The sequence below is a fragment of the Anolis carolinensis genome, chromosome 6, assembly GCF_035594765.1.
Source record: "Anolis carolinensis isolate JA03-04 chromosome 6, rAnoCar3.1.pri, whole genome shotgun sequence".
Lineage (NCBI taxonomy): Eukaryota > Metazoa > Chordata > Lepidosauria > Squamata > Dactyloidae > Anolis > Anolis carolinensis.
In genome coordinates this window covers 67,367,837-67,389,137 of record NC_085846.1, presented here as the reverse complement: position 1 = coordinate 67,389,137, position 21,301 = coordinate 67,367,837, and the positions used below count along the sequence as shown (strand labels likewise).

Here is a 21,301-nt window from a genome sequence, read left to right as displayed (position 1 = left end):
TACAGCAGAAAGTCTGCCAAATCTAAAAATATCCACAAGATATAATGGGAGCAGGGGAAGAGATTGACAATATCCTTGGTGGTCAATAAACCGAAACTGCTAAGGCAGGCTTGGAGACAGACACACAGTGTAAGCAACAATGTGTGACAGAGACTGTGCCTGATATGAAGCTAGTAAGCATGGTAGAGAGAGAGATGAATTTAAAATTGTCATCTTTCAGCACCAGACATTGATGAGGTGCGTGACTTCAAAAAGGAAGTGGAAACTGACAGCACCTTGAGAGCAAGTGCTACCTTGAGGCACAACGATTTACAAATGAAATTGAAGAAATGATTGGAGAAAAGGACAGTTATATAAAATGGGGGGTGCCAAGGGAGACACTGCCAGATTATGAGGCTGTAAAAGAACTGGAGCTTATTCAGACATGCAGGTGACAACTTTGCCATTTAAATAGATGTCACTATTTTAAAAGTTCTGAATCTGATATAATTGCAGACATATATTGAGCGGTTTGTGTTAAGTGATCTGGTGTAGGGGTCAAAGAGTATTTAGAAATGTTGGGGGGTGACTTGTGATTTGCTATGAATGTTAGGGGTGACTGGCGATTTGCAATGAATTTGAAAGGAAACATTTGAAAGCTGGCATGTGACAATTTATTTATTTATTTATCGAGACAGTCTGTGGAAGTTGGAGTTAGGGATGAGTAGTGAGAATTAAGAGTATGATTGTGGTGGGGAGTGACAGGTAGAATGAGAGTAGTGTCAGCACAATATATTATTTTGATTGGATAGGGTGGGTTGATTTTAGATCAGGTTGTTGTTTATTTATTCAGTCGTTTCCAACTCTTTGTGACCTCATGGACCAGCCCATGCCAGAGCTCCCTTTTGGCTGTTGCCACCCCCAGCCAGCTCTTTCAAGGTCAAGCCAGTCACTTCAAGTATACCATCCATATACCTTGCCCTTGGTTGGCCCCTCTTCCTTTTCCCTTCCTTTTCCCCCAGTATCATTGTGTTCTCCAAACTATCCTGTCTTTTTATTATGTGGTCAAAGTATTTCATCTTTGCCTTTAATATTGTTTCCTCCAGTGGGCAGTCGGGCTTTATTTCCTGGAGTATAGACTGGTTTGATCTTCTTGCGGTCCAAGGCACTCACAGTTCACTCCACAGTTCAAAAGCATCTATCTTCCTTCGCTCAGCCTTCCTTATGGTTCAGCTCTCGCATCCATACGTTACTATGAGGAATACTATTGCTTTAACTATGCGGACCTTCGTTGCCAGTGTGATGTCTCCACTCATAATTATTTTATCAAAATTGGTCATTGCTCTCCTCCCAAGAAGTAAAGATCAAGAACAGGTAAATAGTACCATATTTACAGACAGTGCCCCATATTTGTTGGGCTTAGGGGCACAGGACTGCTGTGGAAGTGGAGAAATCATGGATTATAAAAACAGGACTCCTAGGTCAGTGGTAACCAAACTAAGGCCTGTGGACAGAATGTGGTCCTCCAATGTCATTGACTCAGCCTCCACCCCAAACTTTAGACTGAGGGTCGGCTGAAGTCTGAAACAACTTTAAGGCACACAACAACAATATTAATTAACTTAGTATGTTCTTTCTAGAGTTGGGCTGGAGTACCTAGAACAGAGGCCTTCAAACTTTTTAAGCAGATGGCTGGTTCAATGTCCCTCAGACTATTTTTTTTTGGGGGGGGGGGCAGGCTGTACTTTGAAAAAAAAATGAACTAATTACTACCCTGTTTCCCCGAAAATAAGACATCCCCGGAAAATAAGACCTAGTAGAGGTTTTGCTGAATTGCTAAATATAAGGCCTCCCCCGAAAGTAAGACGTAGCAAAGTTTTTGTTTGGAAGCATGCCTGCAGAACAGAACACCAGAGCATACAGGATCGGTAAATGTACGTATCATAGATATTGTTGTACATGGAAATAATGGTAGTAACAAGAAATTCTTGATAGGATTCACAGTTTGTCTGGTTATGCTGGTTTGTGATGACAACTACTATACAGTATATAATGGTCATTCTTTGTTCAACAATAAATGTGAATTCTTCATGGAAAAATAAGACATCCCCTGAAAATAAGACCTAGCGCATCTTTAGGAGCAAAAATTAATATAAGACACTGTCTTATTTTCGGGGAAACACGGTATGCACACTGCACATATCTTACTTGTAGTGACTGCTCATACCCATGAAAGAACAATACAATTAGTATTGTGTCTTACATTCACCAGATTAAGGTGGTTGACACACTGGTTCATCAGCAAAAGCCTGTCTGTCCTGGGAGATCCTCCCAGTGGCATTGCTATCATTAACATAGTAACTTGCCTCACGGAAGCATTCAGTCTCTTCACCAGATAAAAGGTAATGACAAGGCAGGATAAAGGAGCAAATTCCTAGAGAACAATGCTTGGCAAATAGCTGTGAACCATCACAACAATGTGATATATGCTATTCTCTGTCAGCAATGCCCTTCAGCATTCTGCATTGAGCAAACAGGCTCAATGCAGGCTCTGTGCCCGAAGATAAATGGACGTTAGGAATTAGCAATGGGAATACCCAAAAAGATGCACAATTCCCCAGTCTTCCTGGATAGGCCTTCTCACAACATTCTTCAAAACAACATTCCTTGAACAATAGGTTTCAGGGCAGGTTGGATAGAAAAACAGCAGAATTGGGATATATTATCTACAAAATACAGTCGACTCGTCAACAATGGATTGAACAAGAACATCTACTCATTTTGGCTTTAGGCAATATCTTTCCTTTCAACCTTGTCCCCCAACAACCATTATTAAAGTTCAACTTGTCACCCCACAGGCTTTGCATTTTTATTACTACACAAAAAACATGCTCATTCATGCCCATATGCTACAAACTTCTTATCTCAGTTAGTCTCAGGGCCCTTCCAGACAGGCCCTATATCCCAGGATCTGATCCTAGGTTTTCTGCTTTAAATTGGATTATATGAGTCTGCACTGCCAGATAATCTGGGATAAATAGAATACCTGGGATCAGATCCTGGGATATAGGGCCCTGTCCAGAAGGGCCCTCAAAGGTTCTTTTGCATACTGTTCTGGTTTAGCACAACATGTCTTTGAATTCTACAGCTGTTGTGACGGCGCGAGTGGCGCCATCTATATGTCAAACTGTAACTTGCAAGATTTGAATTGTTGTATCATGCCTGATTTTGCCTTTACCCTGTAAATGTAGTTGGATTGGTTATTTATATCTGTCAATCAATGTTGTTTGCACCACTTATATTGCTTCAATTGTTTGGCTCCACCTTTTCCTGGAGTAGGACAGTGTTTCCTTTTTCATTCCACCATCAAGCTCTCTATCAGATGGACGTGAGAGAGAGACTTGGCTTTAAAAGCCCTTGATTAAGTTACGTCTCAGCACCAATTCTGAGGTTCTTACCCTTGCGACTTATGCTTCATGTTCAGGGCCAACCTGAACGACGTTGAGGAGTCTCAAGCACCTTCAAATCAGTCCTTTGGCAACAGAGGAAGACTGTGTCTTCAAACATAGGCCATTTGGACTGAGGCTGAGGTTTGCTCCGGCATTCACAGCCATTGAGAAAGAGGGACCTGGAAAAGCTTCTCAGCTACAGAGCTCCTTGGACTTAAAACAACCAAAGACTGTAATGTATATTCTCCTTTACCCCTTTGAAACTTCCAGCTTATTGGGATAACCTTTTGTGAACAATAAAACCAGTTTTTGAGTTATCTACAGTGTTTTGGTCCTTGTGAGTTCCAGTTTCCCTAAAGGAGGGCAAGAAGCAATCCCCTGGGGAAAGATGTCACGTCCATGCCTCTTTCGCTAAGAGTTACAGCCCCAGGCGTGACGGCACAGCTGTAAATCATGATAGCCAACAGAACCTCCAGAAAAAGTTTACCTCTGAATACTAGAGGTTGGCAACAAACAGGATTAGATGCCAAGTTGGTGAGCTCTCAGAAGAACAACCAACAAATTTCAGACATAAATGGTCTTAAATTGCTTTAGTTGACTGGCTGGATCAGAACGAATCAATATTTTAAAATGCTTGTGCTGTAAGAGGGAAAAAACAAGTTCTTCTTACCTCATTTCTTTCATACCAGCCAATATTTTGCATTTTTGAAAAAGTCTGGGAACGCTTAACGACAAAATAAATGAGGTAGCCACTACCACATAAGCAACATGTTATAAGTACATTGGCCAAAACCCTCAGGAACCTTCTCAAGTGGATGTTCTCATCTTTGTTGCTTTCTTGCTCATCCACAATCGACTCCTAAATAAATGTAAGAAGTAATAGGAATAGATTAAACAAAGCATAATCCTATGCATGTTTACTTGTATACAAGACCAATATCACCAATGGAATATACTGTATTTACTCAAATCTAACACTCACCCTTTTTGGCTAAATTACCTTGCCAAAATTAGGGTGAGCATTAGATTTGTGTAATAGGGTAATCTTAGTGCTGAACCAAAGCAAAAGATGAAGCTGTTTCAGGAGCACCTGGAGCTTCTATTTGAGGAATGTCATCTGTAATTTAATTCTAATAGCTCAATGCTATGAAATCCTGGGATTTGTAGTTTGATGACACATCCACACGTTTTGGTAGAGAAGGCTCAAGGACTTGTAAAATTACTGCCCCATGACCCCATAGCATTGAACAAAGGCAATTAAAATCTATTCATTCTGCAGCATAGATGCACCCCAAGCAGGGCTGTAGCGGGGGGGGGGGGGGGGGAGGTTAGGGGAGTTTTAGGCACCTTGCATCACAAATAATCCGCCCTTTGGGGAGATGGAGATGGGTTACAAAAATGAAGTTATTTCTTATTATTTTGTGGGAGAAATTTGTTTATAATTTCTAAACTAAGTATGCTGCATGTATTATATTTCTTTATTGACAGTGCTTTACAATATCATATCTGAGTGGCCTTGATTAATCTGCATTGTCTTCCTCGCTCAACACCTATAATACACAATATTATTTTCATGCTGCATACATGGAAAGCTGCAATTAAGTTGGCTTGAATATTAATAATGCAAGATGTCTAAATCCTTTTGGGCCAAAGCCAAAATTAAATATTAAGCATTGATCTGGAACAGAGTTTGAAAACCTCTGAGGATGCCTGCCATAGTTGTGGGTGAAATGTCAGAAGAGAATGCTTCTGGAACATGGCCATACAAGCCAGAAAACTCACAGCAACCCAGAGTTTGAAAAGTCATTATTTGGAATGCATATCCCAGAATCCCCAAGCGAAACCCCAAACGATAGAAAAAAGAAAGCAAAACAACAACTCTCCCAAACAAACACACGTTTCCTGCTCTGATCTGGAAACAGCTGAAAACATGAAGTTGTACATAGTTGAAGCTGGTATCTCAATCATATATGGATATGTATAGGCATAAGGTAAAGGTAAAGGTTTCCCCTGACGTTAAGTCCAGTCGTGTCCGACTCTGGGGGTTGGTGCTCATCTCCATTTCTAAGCCGATGAGCCAAAGTCATGTGGCCGGCATGACTGCATGGAACACCGTTACCTTCCCGCCGGAGTGGTACCTATTGATCTACTCACATTTACATGTTTTCGAACTGCTAGGTTGGCAGAAGCTGGAGCTAACAGTGGGCGCTCACTCCGCTCCACGGATTTGAACCTGGGACCTTTCTGTCTGCAAGTTCAGCAGCTCAGTGCTTTAACACACTGAGCCACGGTATATATATATGTACATATATGTATGTGTGTGTGTGTGTGTGTGTGTGTGTGTGTGTGTGTGTGTATATATATATATATATATATATATATATATATATATATATATATATATATATATTGTATGAGTGGGGGAGGGAATCACAGATTTTACTACAGTTGTAGTTCTCCTTGAGATCCCAGATACGATAATGAAAAAGTTGAGTAACTTGTACATATTTGGGGGCTGAGACTGCTCCTGCTTTTCCTCTTGTCTTTTTACTATTTTTTTACATACAGTGTGTGTTAGGATATTCCTTTCCACATCATCCAAATACAGCATTGCCAACTAGAAGACAACAGAAACTAAGAAGGATTTCCTGGTCATTAAGTATGCATACTCCCTCCACATTGAACTTCAAATAAAGGTGGATTCTGAGAAGCATATCCAAGGGCTAAGACCATTCTAGAGGTAAGAAACTTAATGTGGCGAGGAGGTTCAGTTACCTTGAAGCTAGTTGTAATAGATGCAAACTTGTTGTCTGCGGTCTCCGGATTGCCTATGAGGTAATCCCAACTAGTGAACATTTTCCAGCTAAAAGTGAAGTTTGCCTCATCTCCATCTCCTGTGTCTTCATGGGCATTACGGGCCATCCTGTAGACCAACACATTCACGTACAGTTGCTTAACATGTGTTACCGTATTGAGCTGCTAGGTGTCCCTATCCTCCTGCATGCAAATATTGCTGAGTAAAGACCCTGTATTTTCTTGAAAATCGGGTGTTAATATTGCTATTGAAAGCACCCATTTTGCATAGGCATTTTGGCAAGAAATAAGCACACATCTTTAAATATCTGAGTTTGCATCGCTAGAAAAGCTGACTGATTCTTAGAAGAGCATAACAACACTCATTACTGGTACAGAGTTGGCGCTGTTCACTGCAACCATAATGTATTGTGCTGTCCAAAGGGGATCAGATCAGTTGTGTCTTTGTGTTTACGTTTCTGTAATGCTCAGTGTATTATGACTGCACCACACATTATTTATTACCTGCTTTTAATTTTAAAAATAAAGTAATGCACGGCTTCTTACAAAAGTATATTTGAAATAAATTCAAGATAAAATAAACATACTGTGACTAGGGACCCTTCCACACAGCCATATAACCCAGAATATTAAGGCAAAAAAAAAAATGCCACAATATCTGATTTGTGAGACAGAACTCAAGTTGCCACATTATTTGGGTAAGTTCTTTACTCAAAGCGGATATACCTGTTCACTTAGGATACCATTTTATTGATCTGGTGAAGTAGACTGTAGTCTATTAAAACATATTCTGCAATACAGTTGTCAAGTACAAAGTACAAAGACCTTCTATTGGTTTTGTTGTGTTCTGTTTCTGCCCCATGCAAGAGTACCAATCTGCCCCAGACACTTAGATCCTCTGGGGGACAGCTATCCCAGCCAGCCAGAACCCGATTGGCAACCGTCACTCAGAGGACTTCATTGGCTGCCCAAAGACTGTGGAATAACCTGCCAGAAGGGCTCTGACAGTTAAATCAGCTTCAGTATTTAAAACATAGCTGAAGACCTATCTCTTCTGGCAGGCCTATTCAGTCAATTTTTACATTTAAATTTTAACCTGCATGGTGAATTTTAATCTGTATTTTACCTGTATATATTTGTTAAATGTATTTTAATTGTGTTTGTTTTATCTTGCTATTTTAACTCTGTTGTACCCTGCCTTGAGCCACAGGGAGAGGCAGATAACAAATAAATAAATTGGTATTGTTGTTCTGGTTATTATTATTATTATTATTATTATTATTATTATTATTATTATTATTATCATCATCATCATCATCAATTTTCCTTTTTAACAGCTACCATTGGAACCCACCAACTTGATTAATCCTTTTAAAAGTCCTCACCACAAGATAACTATCCACTGCATAAACATCACTTTATATCAATTGCACTACTAGTCCTTAGAATTGGTGCCATATGGACCTTTCAGATTACGTAGTCTCCAATTGCTTTGTTTGATTTGATGGCTGAAATACAATACATGAGCAATTTCTAGTTAATAGCATACACTTGTTTCTTGAAAAGGGAGATAAGGTTACCGATGCTGAGGTTTCAGAGCAATGCCAGTGTATTGGAGATCAGCACGTTTGCCCATCTCCTTTGTCCAATATGGAAGTATTATTATAAGCACTGAATAATGGAAAAAGCCTTTGCCAGCAAAAGTTAAAAATCCATTTGGCCTACATACGTTCTCAAAGGAATCCAGAGTAGCTTTGTTTTCTTTTTAAAATACTATGCATTCCAAGAAAAGAATGAAACTTATATGATATTGGGGTTGCTCTGGCTTTCTACATACAACATATTTGAGCTCAGGAAGATTTCTTTAATCCTTGATGTTTCTTTGTAGCTTGCTGATAAAATAGAGCAAAGATGAATGTGCTTGCAAGTCAGATAAAGAATGTAGGCATAGTGAGATAGGTCAGCACTGAGGGCAACTTCACCAAAAAAGATGTGTAAATGAGCCATGTATTTTCAGTTTACAGTTTCAGTGTGATGGCCAAGGGAAAAGTTTCTGCATCATTATGGTAGTAAGATGAACTCTGCATACATTCATCACCTGCGTCCTACTGTGCGCAGGTTCCTTTTTTCTGCAGGTAGCGAAGGACTCCACAGGAGGTTGGGAGGCAAAGCTTGAAAAAGTCACTCTTTGACTATAACTTACAGAATGCCCCAGCAGCAATTTGGAGCATTGAAGTGGTTGCTGTCTCGACAATAAATTTTCCAAATTTGAGCCTGAAGCTCAGCTTTAAAAAGAATTGGGAGGCTAGGGGAGGAGAGAGTGTGACATTTGCAAAGAAAAATCAGGGAGTAAAAAAGTGTGGGGAATTCACTGATCTTTTACATTTATCATTATACCCCTCTGGCCCTTCTACAGGTCTTTTTCTTAATTGTTAGTTTAGTTTCAGAGCAGTTTTGGAAAGTTACTTTTGCAGGCCAATTCTTTCAAATTCTCAGCCAGTTAGAACTTTTGGGGACCAACTCTCCCAAAGTCTCAGCCAGGCCAAACACTGGCCATGATGGCTGGAGATTTCTGGAAGTTATAAAAAGGGTAACATTTTCAAGCTCTGTGTTGTTGAAAGCTTTCATAGCCGGAATCACTGGGTTGTTGTGCATTTTCCAGGCTGTATGGCCATGTTCCAGAAGCATTGTCTCCTGCCGTTTCGCCTACATCTATGGCAGGCATCCTCTGAGGTTGCAAGGTATATTGGAAAACTAGGGAGGTTGCTTAGTTTTCCCTTGCTTAGTTTTCCAATATACCTCACAACCTCTGAGGATGCTTGCCATAGATGTGGGTGAAACATCAGGAGAGAACGCTTCTGGAACATGGCCATACAGCCTGGAAAATGCACAACAACCCATTTCAAGCTCTGTTTCAAAGCTGTTAAAGAAAAAGTTTCACTTACGATCTTATAACCACCATCAAGCTGTATCCGTATACACCGACAACTCCAACCATGAAATATGCCATTGGCAGCCTGTACTTTAGCCAACCAATTGTCCTCTGGTTATTGTAATAGCCATAGAAAAGAGCAGAATGTTTTATGTAGCCCTGGAAAATGTGGAAAATAGTTTAAATCAGTTTGAGCTAACTTTTTTTAATTTCCACTCTTATACAAGTAAGATCCACGCATACTTCACAATGAAGAGTAGGTTAAAAATCTATTAAGAAGTCAGCCTCAATGCCAGTCAAACCACTTCAAACAATAACATTCCTTGCTGTAAAATTGTGTGCCGTACACGTTATAGTTAAGAGTTGGAGTATCCCGCAGAAATTCAAAGTATATAACTGTGATAAATTTTGCTCTACCTAGTTATTACAGCATGGCAAATAGATTAAAAATTCACTCCTGCAGAACTCCTTTCAGTCTCATTCCCCAGCTTCTGACTGCCAAGTTGATGTTAAACAAACATATACATTAGATTTCTTACTAAGGACCTGATCTAGGATGCTGAGAAGCTGTGGGACAGCATGGGAAACCATGGGACAGCATACCACTTCATACCCTTACTGTCGTTGGTCATGGGATGTCTTCCCACAATGTTTCCCCGGGCTTCCTCCCACATCCTCCCTGGCTTCTTCTATGAGCAGTTGAGTATACACTTGACTTCTCGGTACTCTGTTTCTTTGCACTGCTGGCACAGAGCCCTGCCAGAAGTAGCCCTGCGTCATCCGTTGGGCTCCGGCAGACTCCGTGCTGGCAGCACCAAGAAGTAGGGAGAAAATGCTTCTCAACCTCCATGTGATGAGGTTGAAAGTCACTACTATATAGTGACCATATTCACACCTTCTAAGGTTGCCAGGTCAGGAATATCTCAGGCTGCAAGATGACAGAAGCAAAAACTTAAGGCCTTTTTGTAATGCCAAAAGAGATTATTCTAATAATTATATGATGTCCTTTGTACCTCTGGTGCCACATGTATCATCAGCCTGATAAAGTAAGCATTAGCAACAGTTTTTAAGGCAGTACTCTCACCCCTGAGATGCCTTCTCCCAACTCTCACAACTGAAGAAGTGAGTCTAAGCCCTGAGATCTGGGAACCCTAATGCTATTAGACATGTTAGTGTTAGTCAAGATGTTAGCAAGGACTCCAAAACCCATCTGTCTGCTGGCACAGGCCAAACTAATAATGTTAATAGTCCTACACATTGTCTTGTATTCCCATGATGACCCTCACTTCCTCTGCCTTTATGTTTTTATGCCTATATTTATGCCTAGATGTTTTTTGTTTAGCTGTTTGGTTTGGTTTACATGTATGTAAGGCTTTTAGCTAAAGGTAAAGATTTCCCCCCGTCATTAAGTCTAGTCGTGTCCGACTCTGGGGGTTGGTGCTCATCTCCCTTTCTAAGCCGAAGAACCGGCATTGTCCGTAGACACCTCCTAGGTCATGTGGCCAACATGATTGCATGGAGTGCCATTGCCTTCCTGCCAGAGCAGTGCCTATTGATCTACTCACATTTGCATATTTTTGAAGTGCTAGGTTAGCAGAAGTTGGGGCTAACAGTGGGAGCTCATCCTGCTCCCTGGATTTGAACCACCAACCTTTTGGTCAGCAAGTTCAGCAGTTCAGCTGTTTAATCTGCTGCACTGCTGGGGGCTCCAAGGCATTTAGTTTTATCATTATTATGTTGTAAACTACTTTGAGTCCCCCCAGGGGTGAGAAAAGTGGTATATAAATACAGTAAATAAATAACTATTTTTTGGATGAGGACTCAGGTGTACACTGCCACAACACTGCCAGTACAGAGCCCCATGGAATCCTGCCAGTAGTAGCCCTGCATCATGTGATGTGCTCTGAAGGACTCTGTGCCAACAGAAGAGAGAAGTGGGGAGAAGATGCTTTTCTGCCCCCATCTGATGAGGTCGTAATTGTATCCATGACATTCCTCCAAGACTTTATTTATTTTCAAATAGGTCACTGCTTAATATATATACCCATTCCAGCATGATTTCTATTAGGTAGTGTGATCTTTATTGCATTTCTCTATCATGCCACAAATACAAAAGAATCTTTAGTCACTACTGAACTGCTGCTGAGACCATAGTAGTGAGAGAGAACAGTGGAAAATAAGGGCAGCCATGAAACCCTGTAGATGTCGGGTCAGAATCCTTTGTGCAATATCGCTGGCAAAGCTAAAGGTAAAAAGTATGACAGAAAGTCAAGCACAAAAGAGCTTTTTGGGGGCATTCATTAGAAAGATTATTTTCAGCTTGTGGTTTTGCTCTGCACTTAAATTTTATATCCCTGGTTTTTCCTATTGCAAGCATAAAAGCAAAATTATAGCCTCCAGAACACTCTGTCAAAAGGGGCGTCTTGAGCTCAAATGAAGCCTATTCTTGCCTTCTGCCATTTTCTGTTATGTAACCCATTTTCTGGAAAAGTATTATTTATCTTTAAAGCTCTCCTATATGCATTTTCAAAAGCAATGTTTGCTAGGATCAGTACAGCACAGCAGACTTTTCCTTCGTTTTTATTACAGCTAATTCAAGCATTTCCCAGATATTATTCCTAAGGTGTGTATCACACTCAGAGCCCTTCCAGACAGGGGGTCAAACCTGCTTTGGAGTAGGTTTTGTTCCCATAATGGCCCCAAACCTGGGCTTTCCCAGGCAGGGTGTCTCGATGCCATCCCGGAAAGTATGAAATTCTATATAACTTTGCATTTGTCTGATGCAATGTACTCCATTAAAGTTTATTCCATAATATATTTCTTAGTTTTTAAGGTGTCACAAGACTCGTTGTTGATATTGTATCACTTGTCCATCTCTCACACAATTTAGAGGCAGTGAATTTTACAATGCAGAGCAACTTAATAGTGGTTTATGCGTTGATTCCACTAAAATATTATGCCTGGGTGCTAACCAACACATATTTTTGATAACTGGATAACATAAGGTAGGGCCACTAGAGCCTACCACTAATACCAGTCTTGACATTGAACCACTAGGAAAATTGCGACATCAGGTGGCTAACTCAGATGGTTGGTTTGGATGCTATAAAAGCACAACATATGTTGTTTATTCATAGAAAGGAGATGTGTTGGAACCTTTTATGAATTAAGTGCCAAGATGAAGGATTTATTGTGACCTCTCTGTTTTGTCCACAGAATTTTACAGGAGTGGGAAATTCAAATGTGATCATCTTCCATTGGTGACCTTCCTGTGCTTCATGCTGTTGATTCGACTTTTTTCTTCCCACAGAAATTCTGTTGAGGAAGTAAACATGAAGGCTGCACAGTATCTTTTGATGGCTTATGCCATAAAGGCCTTGATCTAGAAGCACCCAAAGTAATGTACATGCCTTCAAAGATTTCATAATGTTTTCATGTCTCCTTAAAAGCAATACTTAACAGCAGATTCAAGAGAAACACTTTAGTGTGTGAACCAATTTGTACATTATCTGAGTGTCAAAGTTTCAACTTCAGCATGAGGATACTATGTGGCCCAGGGAGATAGCTCTGCTGTAGGAAGCAACCGCATCATCTGCTCTTCCTATGTTTTCTTCACATTGTAACCATTGCCAAGGCAACAGGAATCCAACTTCACATGTTTCATGTTCCACATTACCAAAGAGTTGGAATAATTTCTGAACAATATTCCAGAACAAATCCTCATAATAAAAAGCGTGATGAAGAAGTCAGTTGGTGTGTTATCCTGTTTTTAAATGTAACTTGATTAAGGACTCTGGTCTGTTTCATAATTGTACTTGTTTGAGTGGCATGATTGGTTTAAGAAACTACGTGGGTTGAATGAAAAGTAATGCCTCCACCTTCGTTACTTGGGATCAGATGGGAATATTTTAATAAATCAAATGCAGAAATAATCCTTAGAATGTGCTCTTTAACTATCACTATTCACCTTTCCACATAATCACCAGACAATTGGATACATTTCTGCCAACAATGAACAAGTTTTCTGAAGCCATCACGGAAGAAGTCGACACTCTGTTTCCGCAATCAGCGTCTCACAGTTCTCTCAACGTCTTCATAAGAAGCATAATGATGTCCCTGCAGATATTCTTTCATTATCGAGAACAGATGGAAGTCAGATGGTGCTAAATCTGGACTGTATGGAGGATGCCGTATGGTGGTGAGATCCAGTCTCTGAAGTTCTGCTGTGGTGGCATGTGAAGTGTGTGGTCTGGCATTGTCATGCTGCAGGAAAACATTTCCCTTTCCTCTCGGACCCTTGTTAGCCATTGTTTCAAAGTTCACAGCATTGTGATGTAATACTCTGAATTTATTGTTGTTCCACGTTCAAGGAAATCAACATAGATAACACAATCTGCATCCCAGAACACTGTTGCCATGATTTTTCCAGCTGAGGGCTGTGTCTTGAATTTCTTTTCTAGGGCGAGTCTTTGTGTTGATATTCCATAGACTAACGCTTTGTCTCGGAATGGTGTACCCACGTTTCATCTCCTGTCACAATTGAATGGAGAAAGGCGTCACCTTCATTCTCGTAACGCGAGAAGAGTTCCTGGCAAATTTCAAGTCTGTGTGCTTTCATTTCATGCATCAGCATCCTGGGTACCCATCATGCACAGATCTTACGATAGCCAAGCAAAGCAATAATGTGATCCTCACGTTCTTGTGATATGCCAATTATGCTTGAAATTTCTCTCTGAGTGATACGATGAATGTCCTGAATCAATCTGTCAACCTTTTGCTTGTGAAACTCGGTGGTTGCTGTCACAGGACACCCAACTCTTTGTTTGTCACACAAGACAGATGTTCCCACCTCAACATCTTTAAACTAACTCGCCCAACAACGCACAGTACTCACGTCAACACATTCCCCATAAACAGCTTGCATTCTCTGATGAATCTCCTTTGAGGTGACACCTTCTGCTGTCAAGAATTCAATGACTGCACATTGCTTAAGTCACATTGACTGACCGTCTGCGCAGGGTTCCATACTTCGCACTTTAACAACACAACTGTTCAATGCTAAGGCTTCCCGCCAAATGGAACTGTAGAGGAGAGTCTACTGAACAAGTCAGTACCTGCCACATACCAATACTGCCATCTGTTGAGGAGTTACGAAGGTGGAGGCATTACTTTTCATTCAACCCTCATAAATATTTTTTTAGAGTAAGGATAATGTTTTTGGTTTTTTTGGTTTTGTTTTTACAGGTGTAACCATCTCTGCAATAAGTCACAAAATCTACAGGATCACATATTTTTGCCAGGGCTCTTGGGTTACTCTTCACCAGGAACAAGATACAATTGGAAAACACCCACCTCAAAATCCCAAAGAACAGAGAAATCCATAGCAGTTGGTTGCTCAGCCCTGGGTACGATTTTTCTGGGGATACTTCCATATGATGCACCCATTAATATCTGGAAAGAAATCATTAAAAACGACCTGTGAATCATTGCAAACATTCATTTAATTTAGATACATATCAATAACAGAACACTTTGCTTTTGGTAAACTCTCCTGTTTTAACTCTTGGGATAAAAAAACCTAATTAGCATGAAATGGCTGAATCAGAATATCACATAGTTCTTTGGGCGATTCTACATGGGCTAAAAACCCATACTCACCCTGAATCAACTTCTGGCTGATGAATATTTTCCTGGTTTAAACCAGTTTTGCACAGACTTCAGACAAAATCAAATGATGCCCTGAAGTCTGCTGAAAACTCAGAATATCACATGCCTTCAGGTCCAAAACAGAGCAGTCCACTGTCTGGAAGGGATGCTACCACCATCACACTTTTTCCAAGCTGATGAGCACAGGTAAAGGGGGATGGATCCATGTCGCTGCTGCTGCCACTGCTGCCAGCCAGCCATAGAGCTCCATGTAAGCTCTTATCCATCACAAGTGTGTCACTCTGACATAAACAGAGGTACCTGCACAACTAGGAAGATGATGTGTAGATTGACCACCCTTCTTACTGGTCAGATAGCCATCTCTGCTGATGTTGGAAAGGGGCACCACCTCCCCTAAAGAAGACATAGCAGTCCTTCCTTGGGGGGAGATTTCTCCTCGCAAGGAAGAGCTCCCATAACTTCTTGAGGTGGGTGGGCAAAGTAAAATAAATAAACAAATATTTAGAAAGGCATGCCTGCACAGGATAGGGCATATAGGGATCAGAAGGCAGAGTTATGGATATGGTGCGGAAACACAAGCCCATGACCAAAGCAGCTCTAAACCATTAATGTGACATAAGTGTGGTAAAAGTTGATGCAGAGCTTCTGTAATTAAAGTAGCATGATTGTGTCAGGACAGAAGGTTTGTGTGATAAAGTCCTTAGTCTATGAAATATTATGCTACAACTTTAGTTAGACCTTGTGGTGCTACAAGATCCCTTTGCATACTAATATTCAAGATTAACACAGCAATGTCATTGAATTCTGCCAATGTTAGGGAGAGCAAAAAACAGAATACATTTTAAAGGAATTTGAATTCTGTGCCGTATATTAGAACTAATTTCACATACAGTTATAACAGCGATCATGTGTTTGAGAAATTTTGGATTACAGTATGTTTTTTCTCCAGTTATAGTGGTCTATCATTTCATATCGTTATACTGCTCTGTTGTCTTGCTAGGTTTGTATCCTCTTGGAAATCAAATAGAATGTTGATACTCGAAAAATAAAATGGTGTTAGATCTATAAATTTATAGATCTATACAATAAAATTCCCATTACCATTGCAGAACTCTTCAGTGGTAATCTTTAAAGAACATATTTCACAGTAGCAATTTGAATTCCACTAATTTTGGGCAGAAGTGAAAGCTGTCATTGGCACTGAATGGCCCAGTGTGTCCCCTGACCACCAAATTTTGGAAAATAATTATGTTTATGTCTGTATCAGTGGTTCCCAACTTTGGGTCTCCAGGTGTTTTGGACTTCAACTCCCAGAAATCCTAGCCAGCATACCAGCTGTTAGGAACTGTCAGAGCTGAAGTCCAAAACACCCAGAGGCCCAAAGTTTGGGAACCACTGGTCTATATACAGCACTCATGCCACGCTATAAAAACAGGATCATGCCTGGAGAATGGCCTTGTAGTATATTGTTGCAATACTTGTTAAATATTATTTATCCTTTTGATATGTGTAAGTAGATCTTATTCAACTTTATGTGTAAGGAATTCAACCCAACAATACCGATAGAAGCTGTAATAATCTGGAAAAGGACAAGTTTGGGGAAGAATTGTGCAAGGAAGCCGAGGACTGATGGATTGTGGCTGGAAAAGGACAGAAGATACATGTTGTTCCAGGGAATAGAATGAGAGCACTATACAGGGAACCACAGATCCTGCCATGGTTTAATATAGCTAGTAAGAAATATAATTTGCGAGGACTCGTTAATGTGTACCCCTCCCATACTGAATAGTAGGAGTATTTTGGTTTATTCTTGACTGTTTCCCATATGAGGGATAGATAATATGAAATTCCACTTAGGGCTAATTCAAACATGCAGGTGCATCATTTGCAACCTCATTGCTAATTTATTTCAATGAAACAAGCTGATTTCACTGTATAAAGGAAACGCTTTCACAGCTGGTGATGCTTTGCAGGAGAAAAAAATGCAGAGCTTTGAAAAGTAATTTTTAGCTTCATCTCTCAGAACCTCCCAGCCTGTATTTTTAGAGCTATGCCATAAAAGTATAGTTTCCAAGCTCTTGCAATGGTATCCGGGATGTTTTATCTGTGGCAACTGTTTAAGGCTTTTTACATCCATGCAGTCCTCACATTTTACTCCTCGTCCTCTCAGTAGCAGCAAGATTTTTTTTTAAAACAGAGTTGGCAATGAGAGGAAGAGCTGGAGAAATACAGACTTTTAATAACTGATTGCAGCAGCGTGTCTGCACTAAACCATGCATAAAAACTTAAACAGGTAAAGAGCAGGACTCTGCACTTTATTGTAGCTGTCTCTGACTACTTATAACAAACAAGGTAAATGCTAGCTGTGAAGGCATGCTGTGGGAAATGGCTATCTATAGGTCTGGCTACCCAAGCGGCGTTCAGTTTACCCTTAATTATACCTCAAACCCCAAAGTAATACTCTTGAAGCTGGTTAAAGATAACCAAAAATATGTTTATTGAACACAGGAAATAGTCTTTACTATACAGTAGAATCTCACTTATCCAACATAAATGGGCCGGCAGAACGTTGGATAAGCGAATATGTTGGATAATAAGGAGGCATTAAGGAAAAGCCTATTAACCATCAAATTAGGTTATGATTTTACAAATTAAGCACCAAAACATCATGTTATACAACAAATTTGACAGAAAAGGTAATTCAATACGGAGTAATGCTATGTAGTAATTACTGTATTTACGAATTTAGCACCAAAATATCACGATGTATTGAAAACATTGACTACAAAAATGCGTTGGATAATCCAGAAAATTGGATAAATGAGTGTTGGATAAGTGAGACTCTACTGTATTAGAAATAATGAGGTCAAATCGCTGAAATTATACAGAAAGAAAACTATATTGATAGAGAATGAAGGCTATAAAGACTACAAAGGATAAGCACACAAGCAATGAGGAAACTATAAGGTAAGGACTATAGGCACTATCTATAATGGCTATGAAGTAAACTATGAGGTAAGTACAAGGCTATGATAAGCACTATCTATAATGACTATAATGACTATGAGGTAAACTATGAGGTAAGTACAAGGCTATGATAAGCACTATCTATAATGACTATAATGACTATGAGGTACAGTAGAGTCTCACTTATCCAACACTCGCTTATCCAACATTCTGGATTATCCAACGCATTTTTGTAGTCAATGTTTTCAATATATCGTGATATTTTGGTGCTAAATTCATAAATACAGTAATTACTACATAGCATTACTGCATATTGAACTACTTTTTCTGCCAAATTTGTTGTCTAACATGATGTTTTGGTGCTTCATTTGTAAAATCATAATGTAATTTGATGTTTAATAGGCTTTTCCTTAATCCCTCCTTATTATCCAACATATTCGCTTATCCAACATTCTGCCAGCCCGTTTATGTTGGATAAGTGAGACTCTACTGTAAGTACAAGGCTATGATAAGCACTATCTATAATGACTACAATGACTATGAGGTGAACTATAAGCTATGCTCTTAGTAAGTACATAAGGTAAGTACTTCACTATGAGGCAGGGCCGGCCGGAGATATTTTTAAATGTTAAGCGGGGGGCTAAAAAGCGCCCCCGCCACCGGCCCCGCCTCCCACGCCCTGGCCCCGCCCAGCGTGCCCTGGCCCCGCCTCCCACGCTGTGTGGGAGGCGGGGCCAGGGCGAATAGTGCGGGGGGCGGGGCCAGAGTCGGCCCCGCCCCCCGTGCCCTGGCCGCGACCAGGAAGTAAGGCCCGAATGGCCTAGCTGTGCTGTGCGCATGCGCACAGCACAGCTAGGCCATTTTGCCCTTAGTCAACAAACTAAGGGCAAAAATGGCCTATCTGGCAGTGCGCATGCGCACAGCCAGATAAGCCATTTTTGCCCTTAGTTTGTTGACTAAGGGCAAAATGGCCTAGCTGTGCTGTGCGCACGCGCACAGCACAGCTAGGCCATTCGGGCCTTACTTCCTGGTCGCGGCCGCCGATCGCCCGGGCGGCCGGCGGCCGCGACCAGGAAGGGCCAAATGGGCTATCTGCGCTGTGCCCGTGCGCACAGCGCAGATAGCCCATTTGGGCCTTACTTCCTGGTCGCGGCCGCCGGCCGCCCGGGCGATCGGCAGCCGCGACCAGGAAGTAAGGCCATTTTGCCCTTAGTAACAAACTAAGGGCAAAAATGGCTTATCTGGCTGTGCGCATGCGCACAGCACAGATAGGCCATTTTTGCCCTTAGTTTGTTACTAAGGGCAAAATGGCCTAGGTGCTTGTCGCGGTTTGGCGTGGGCGCGGGGATTGAAGCCCCGCGGGCCCGCGCCAACACCGGAGGCGTCGGTGGCGCTACGGGTCGCTGTCGACGCCTCGACAGCGCCCCTAGCAGCCAGCGCCCGAGGCGGCCGCGTCAGCGGCCGCCTAGTAACAACCGGCCCTGCTATTAGGTATGCTATGCAAGCTATAGGTAAATATTAGCTATGAAATAACTATAAGGTGATAAGCTATAAGGTAAGTACCTAAGCTATGAGGTAAACTATCAGCTTTGCTATCTTTGAGGTAAGTATCTAAACTATGACCTATGTGTTAAGTACATGATTTATGTTGCCTGTATGAATTTGCCAGGTCAAAGAACCCAGACCAAATTCTAAGACCTACCTCTAAGAGGTTTTTCTCAGGAATGCCAAAGGAGGGGAAAAAGCCTCTAGGGCCTAGCTCACAGGCTGAACCATCTCATCCAAACCTAAGGGGAGTCCCAAGCTCCACCCCCCAAATGAGAGCCAAAGGAACAGTCTTCCCAAGAACAGCAACCAGGAAATAAGCAAGAGAGGGAAAGCCAAGTAAGACATCACACTAGCTGTCTCCAGAATCTGTGCAAACAGCAAAGCAGAGAGAAAATGGGTATGCAGGTTAGCTTGCCTCACCAGCTATTTATTTATTTATTTATTGTGTTGTCGAGGGCTTTCATGGCCAGGATCACAGGGTTGTATGTCTTTCGGGCTGTGTGGCCATGTTCCAGAAGCATTCTCTCCTGTCGTTTCACCCACATCTATGGCAGGCACCTTCAGAGGTTGTGAGGTATGGATAAACTAAGTAAGGAAAGGAAAGAATATATATCTGTGTAGAGTCCAGGGTGTGGCAAGAGTCCTTTGTCACTGGGAAGCCAGCATTAATGTTTCAGTTAATCACCCTAATTAGCTGTCATTAGCTAATGTTCAGTCATTAGCTGTCCTCTGCCCTCAGTGTGTTGGTTCCCATCTACTGTTTTGATTTTAGAGTTTTTTTTAATACTGGTAGCCAGATTTTGTTCATTTTCATGGTTTCTTCCTTTTTGTTGAAGTTGTCCACATGCTTGTGAAGGACAAGAGGGATCCTCTCTCCTCTGCAGGAGTCTACCGGATACCATGCAGCTGTGGACAAGTATACATAGGGACCACCAAACGCAGCGCACAAACAAGAGTCAAAGAACATGAAAGGCACTGCAGACTAATTCAACCAGAGAAATCAGCCATAGCAGAGCACTTGATGAACCAGCCTGGACACAGTACATTATTTGAAAACACAGAAATGCTGGACCATTCCAACAACTATCATGTCAGACTACACAGAGAAGCCATTGAAATCCACAAGCATGTGGACAACTTCAACAGAAAGGAAGAAACCATGAAAATGAACAAAATCTGGCTACCAGTATTAAAAAACTCTAAAATCAAACGGTAGATTGGAACCAACACTCTGAGGGCAGAGGACAGCTAATGACTGAACAAAGGATGCCCCCAGGCAAGAGACAAAACCCTTTCCAATGCTAATTAGCGTGATTAACTGAAACATTAATGCTGGCTTCCCAGTGACAAAGGACTCTTGCCACACCCTGGGCTCTACACAGATATATATTCTTTCCTTTCCTTACTTAGTTTATCCATACCTCACAACCTCTGAGGATGCCTGCCATAGATGTGGGCGAAACATCAGGAGAGAATGCTTCTGGAACATAGCCACACAGCCCAAAAGACTTACAACAACCTATTTATTTATTTATGATATTTCTATCTCACCTTTCTCTACCCCGAAGGGGACTAAAGGTGGCTTTACAAATTGGCAGCTATTTGATGCCTTAGCAACAATACAAAATTAAAACAGACATTTAAATATAATAGTAAAATACAATTTTATAAAAAACAAGAAGAACATTTAAAAACCATACAATCACAATTAATCACATAATCCACCAGCAAAAACCAGGCCGTTCCTATAATCACAATGTGTCATTCCATATCTGATTATTGCACAGGTTCTCCAAAGGCTTGGCAACGAAGCCACATTTTTACTCTCTTATGGAAGATCGGGAGGGAGGGGGGATGATCTCCCTGGGGAGGGAGTTCCATAGCCAAGGGGCCACCACTGAGAAGGCCCTGTCTCTCATCCTGTTATACCCCAGCCACCTTTGGG

General features: G+C 41.2%; 1 protein-coding gene across 1 annotated transcript in view; it reads right to left on the bottom strand.

Annotated features, from left to right (window-relative positions):
* Window positions 1-21,301, bottom strand: part of tmc2 (transmembrane channel like 2) — a 103,459-nt gene that overhangs the window by 53,271 nt on the left and 28,887 nt on the right. The window contains exons 8-11 of the mRNA XM_062983753.1: window positions 14,527-14,625; window positions 9,188-9,333; window positions 6,204-6,351; window positions 4,099-4,287 (exon numbers count right to left, since the gene is read on the bottom strand). Coding sequence (XP_062839823.1) covers window positions 4,099-4,287; window positions 6,204-6,351; window positions 9,188-9,333; window positions 14,527-14,625 — 582 coding nt within the window. The remainder of the gene's footprint in view (window positions 1-4,098; window positions 4,288-6,203; window positions 6,352-9,187; window positions 9,334-14,526; window positions 14,626-21,301) is intronic.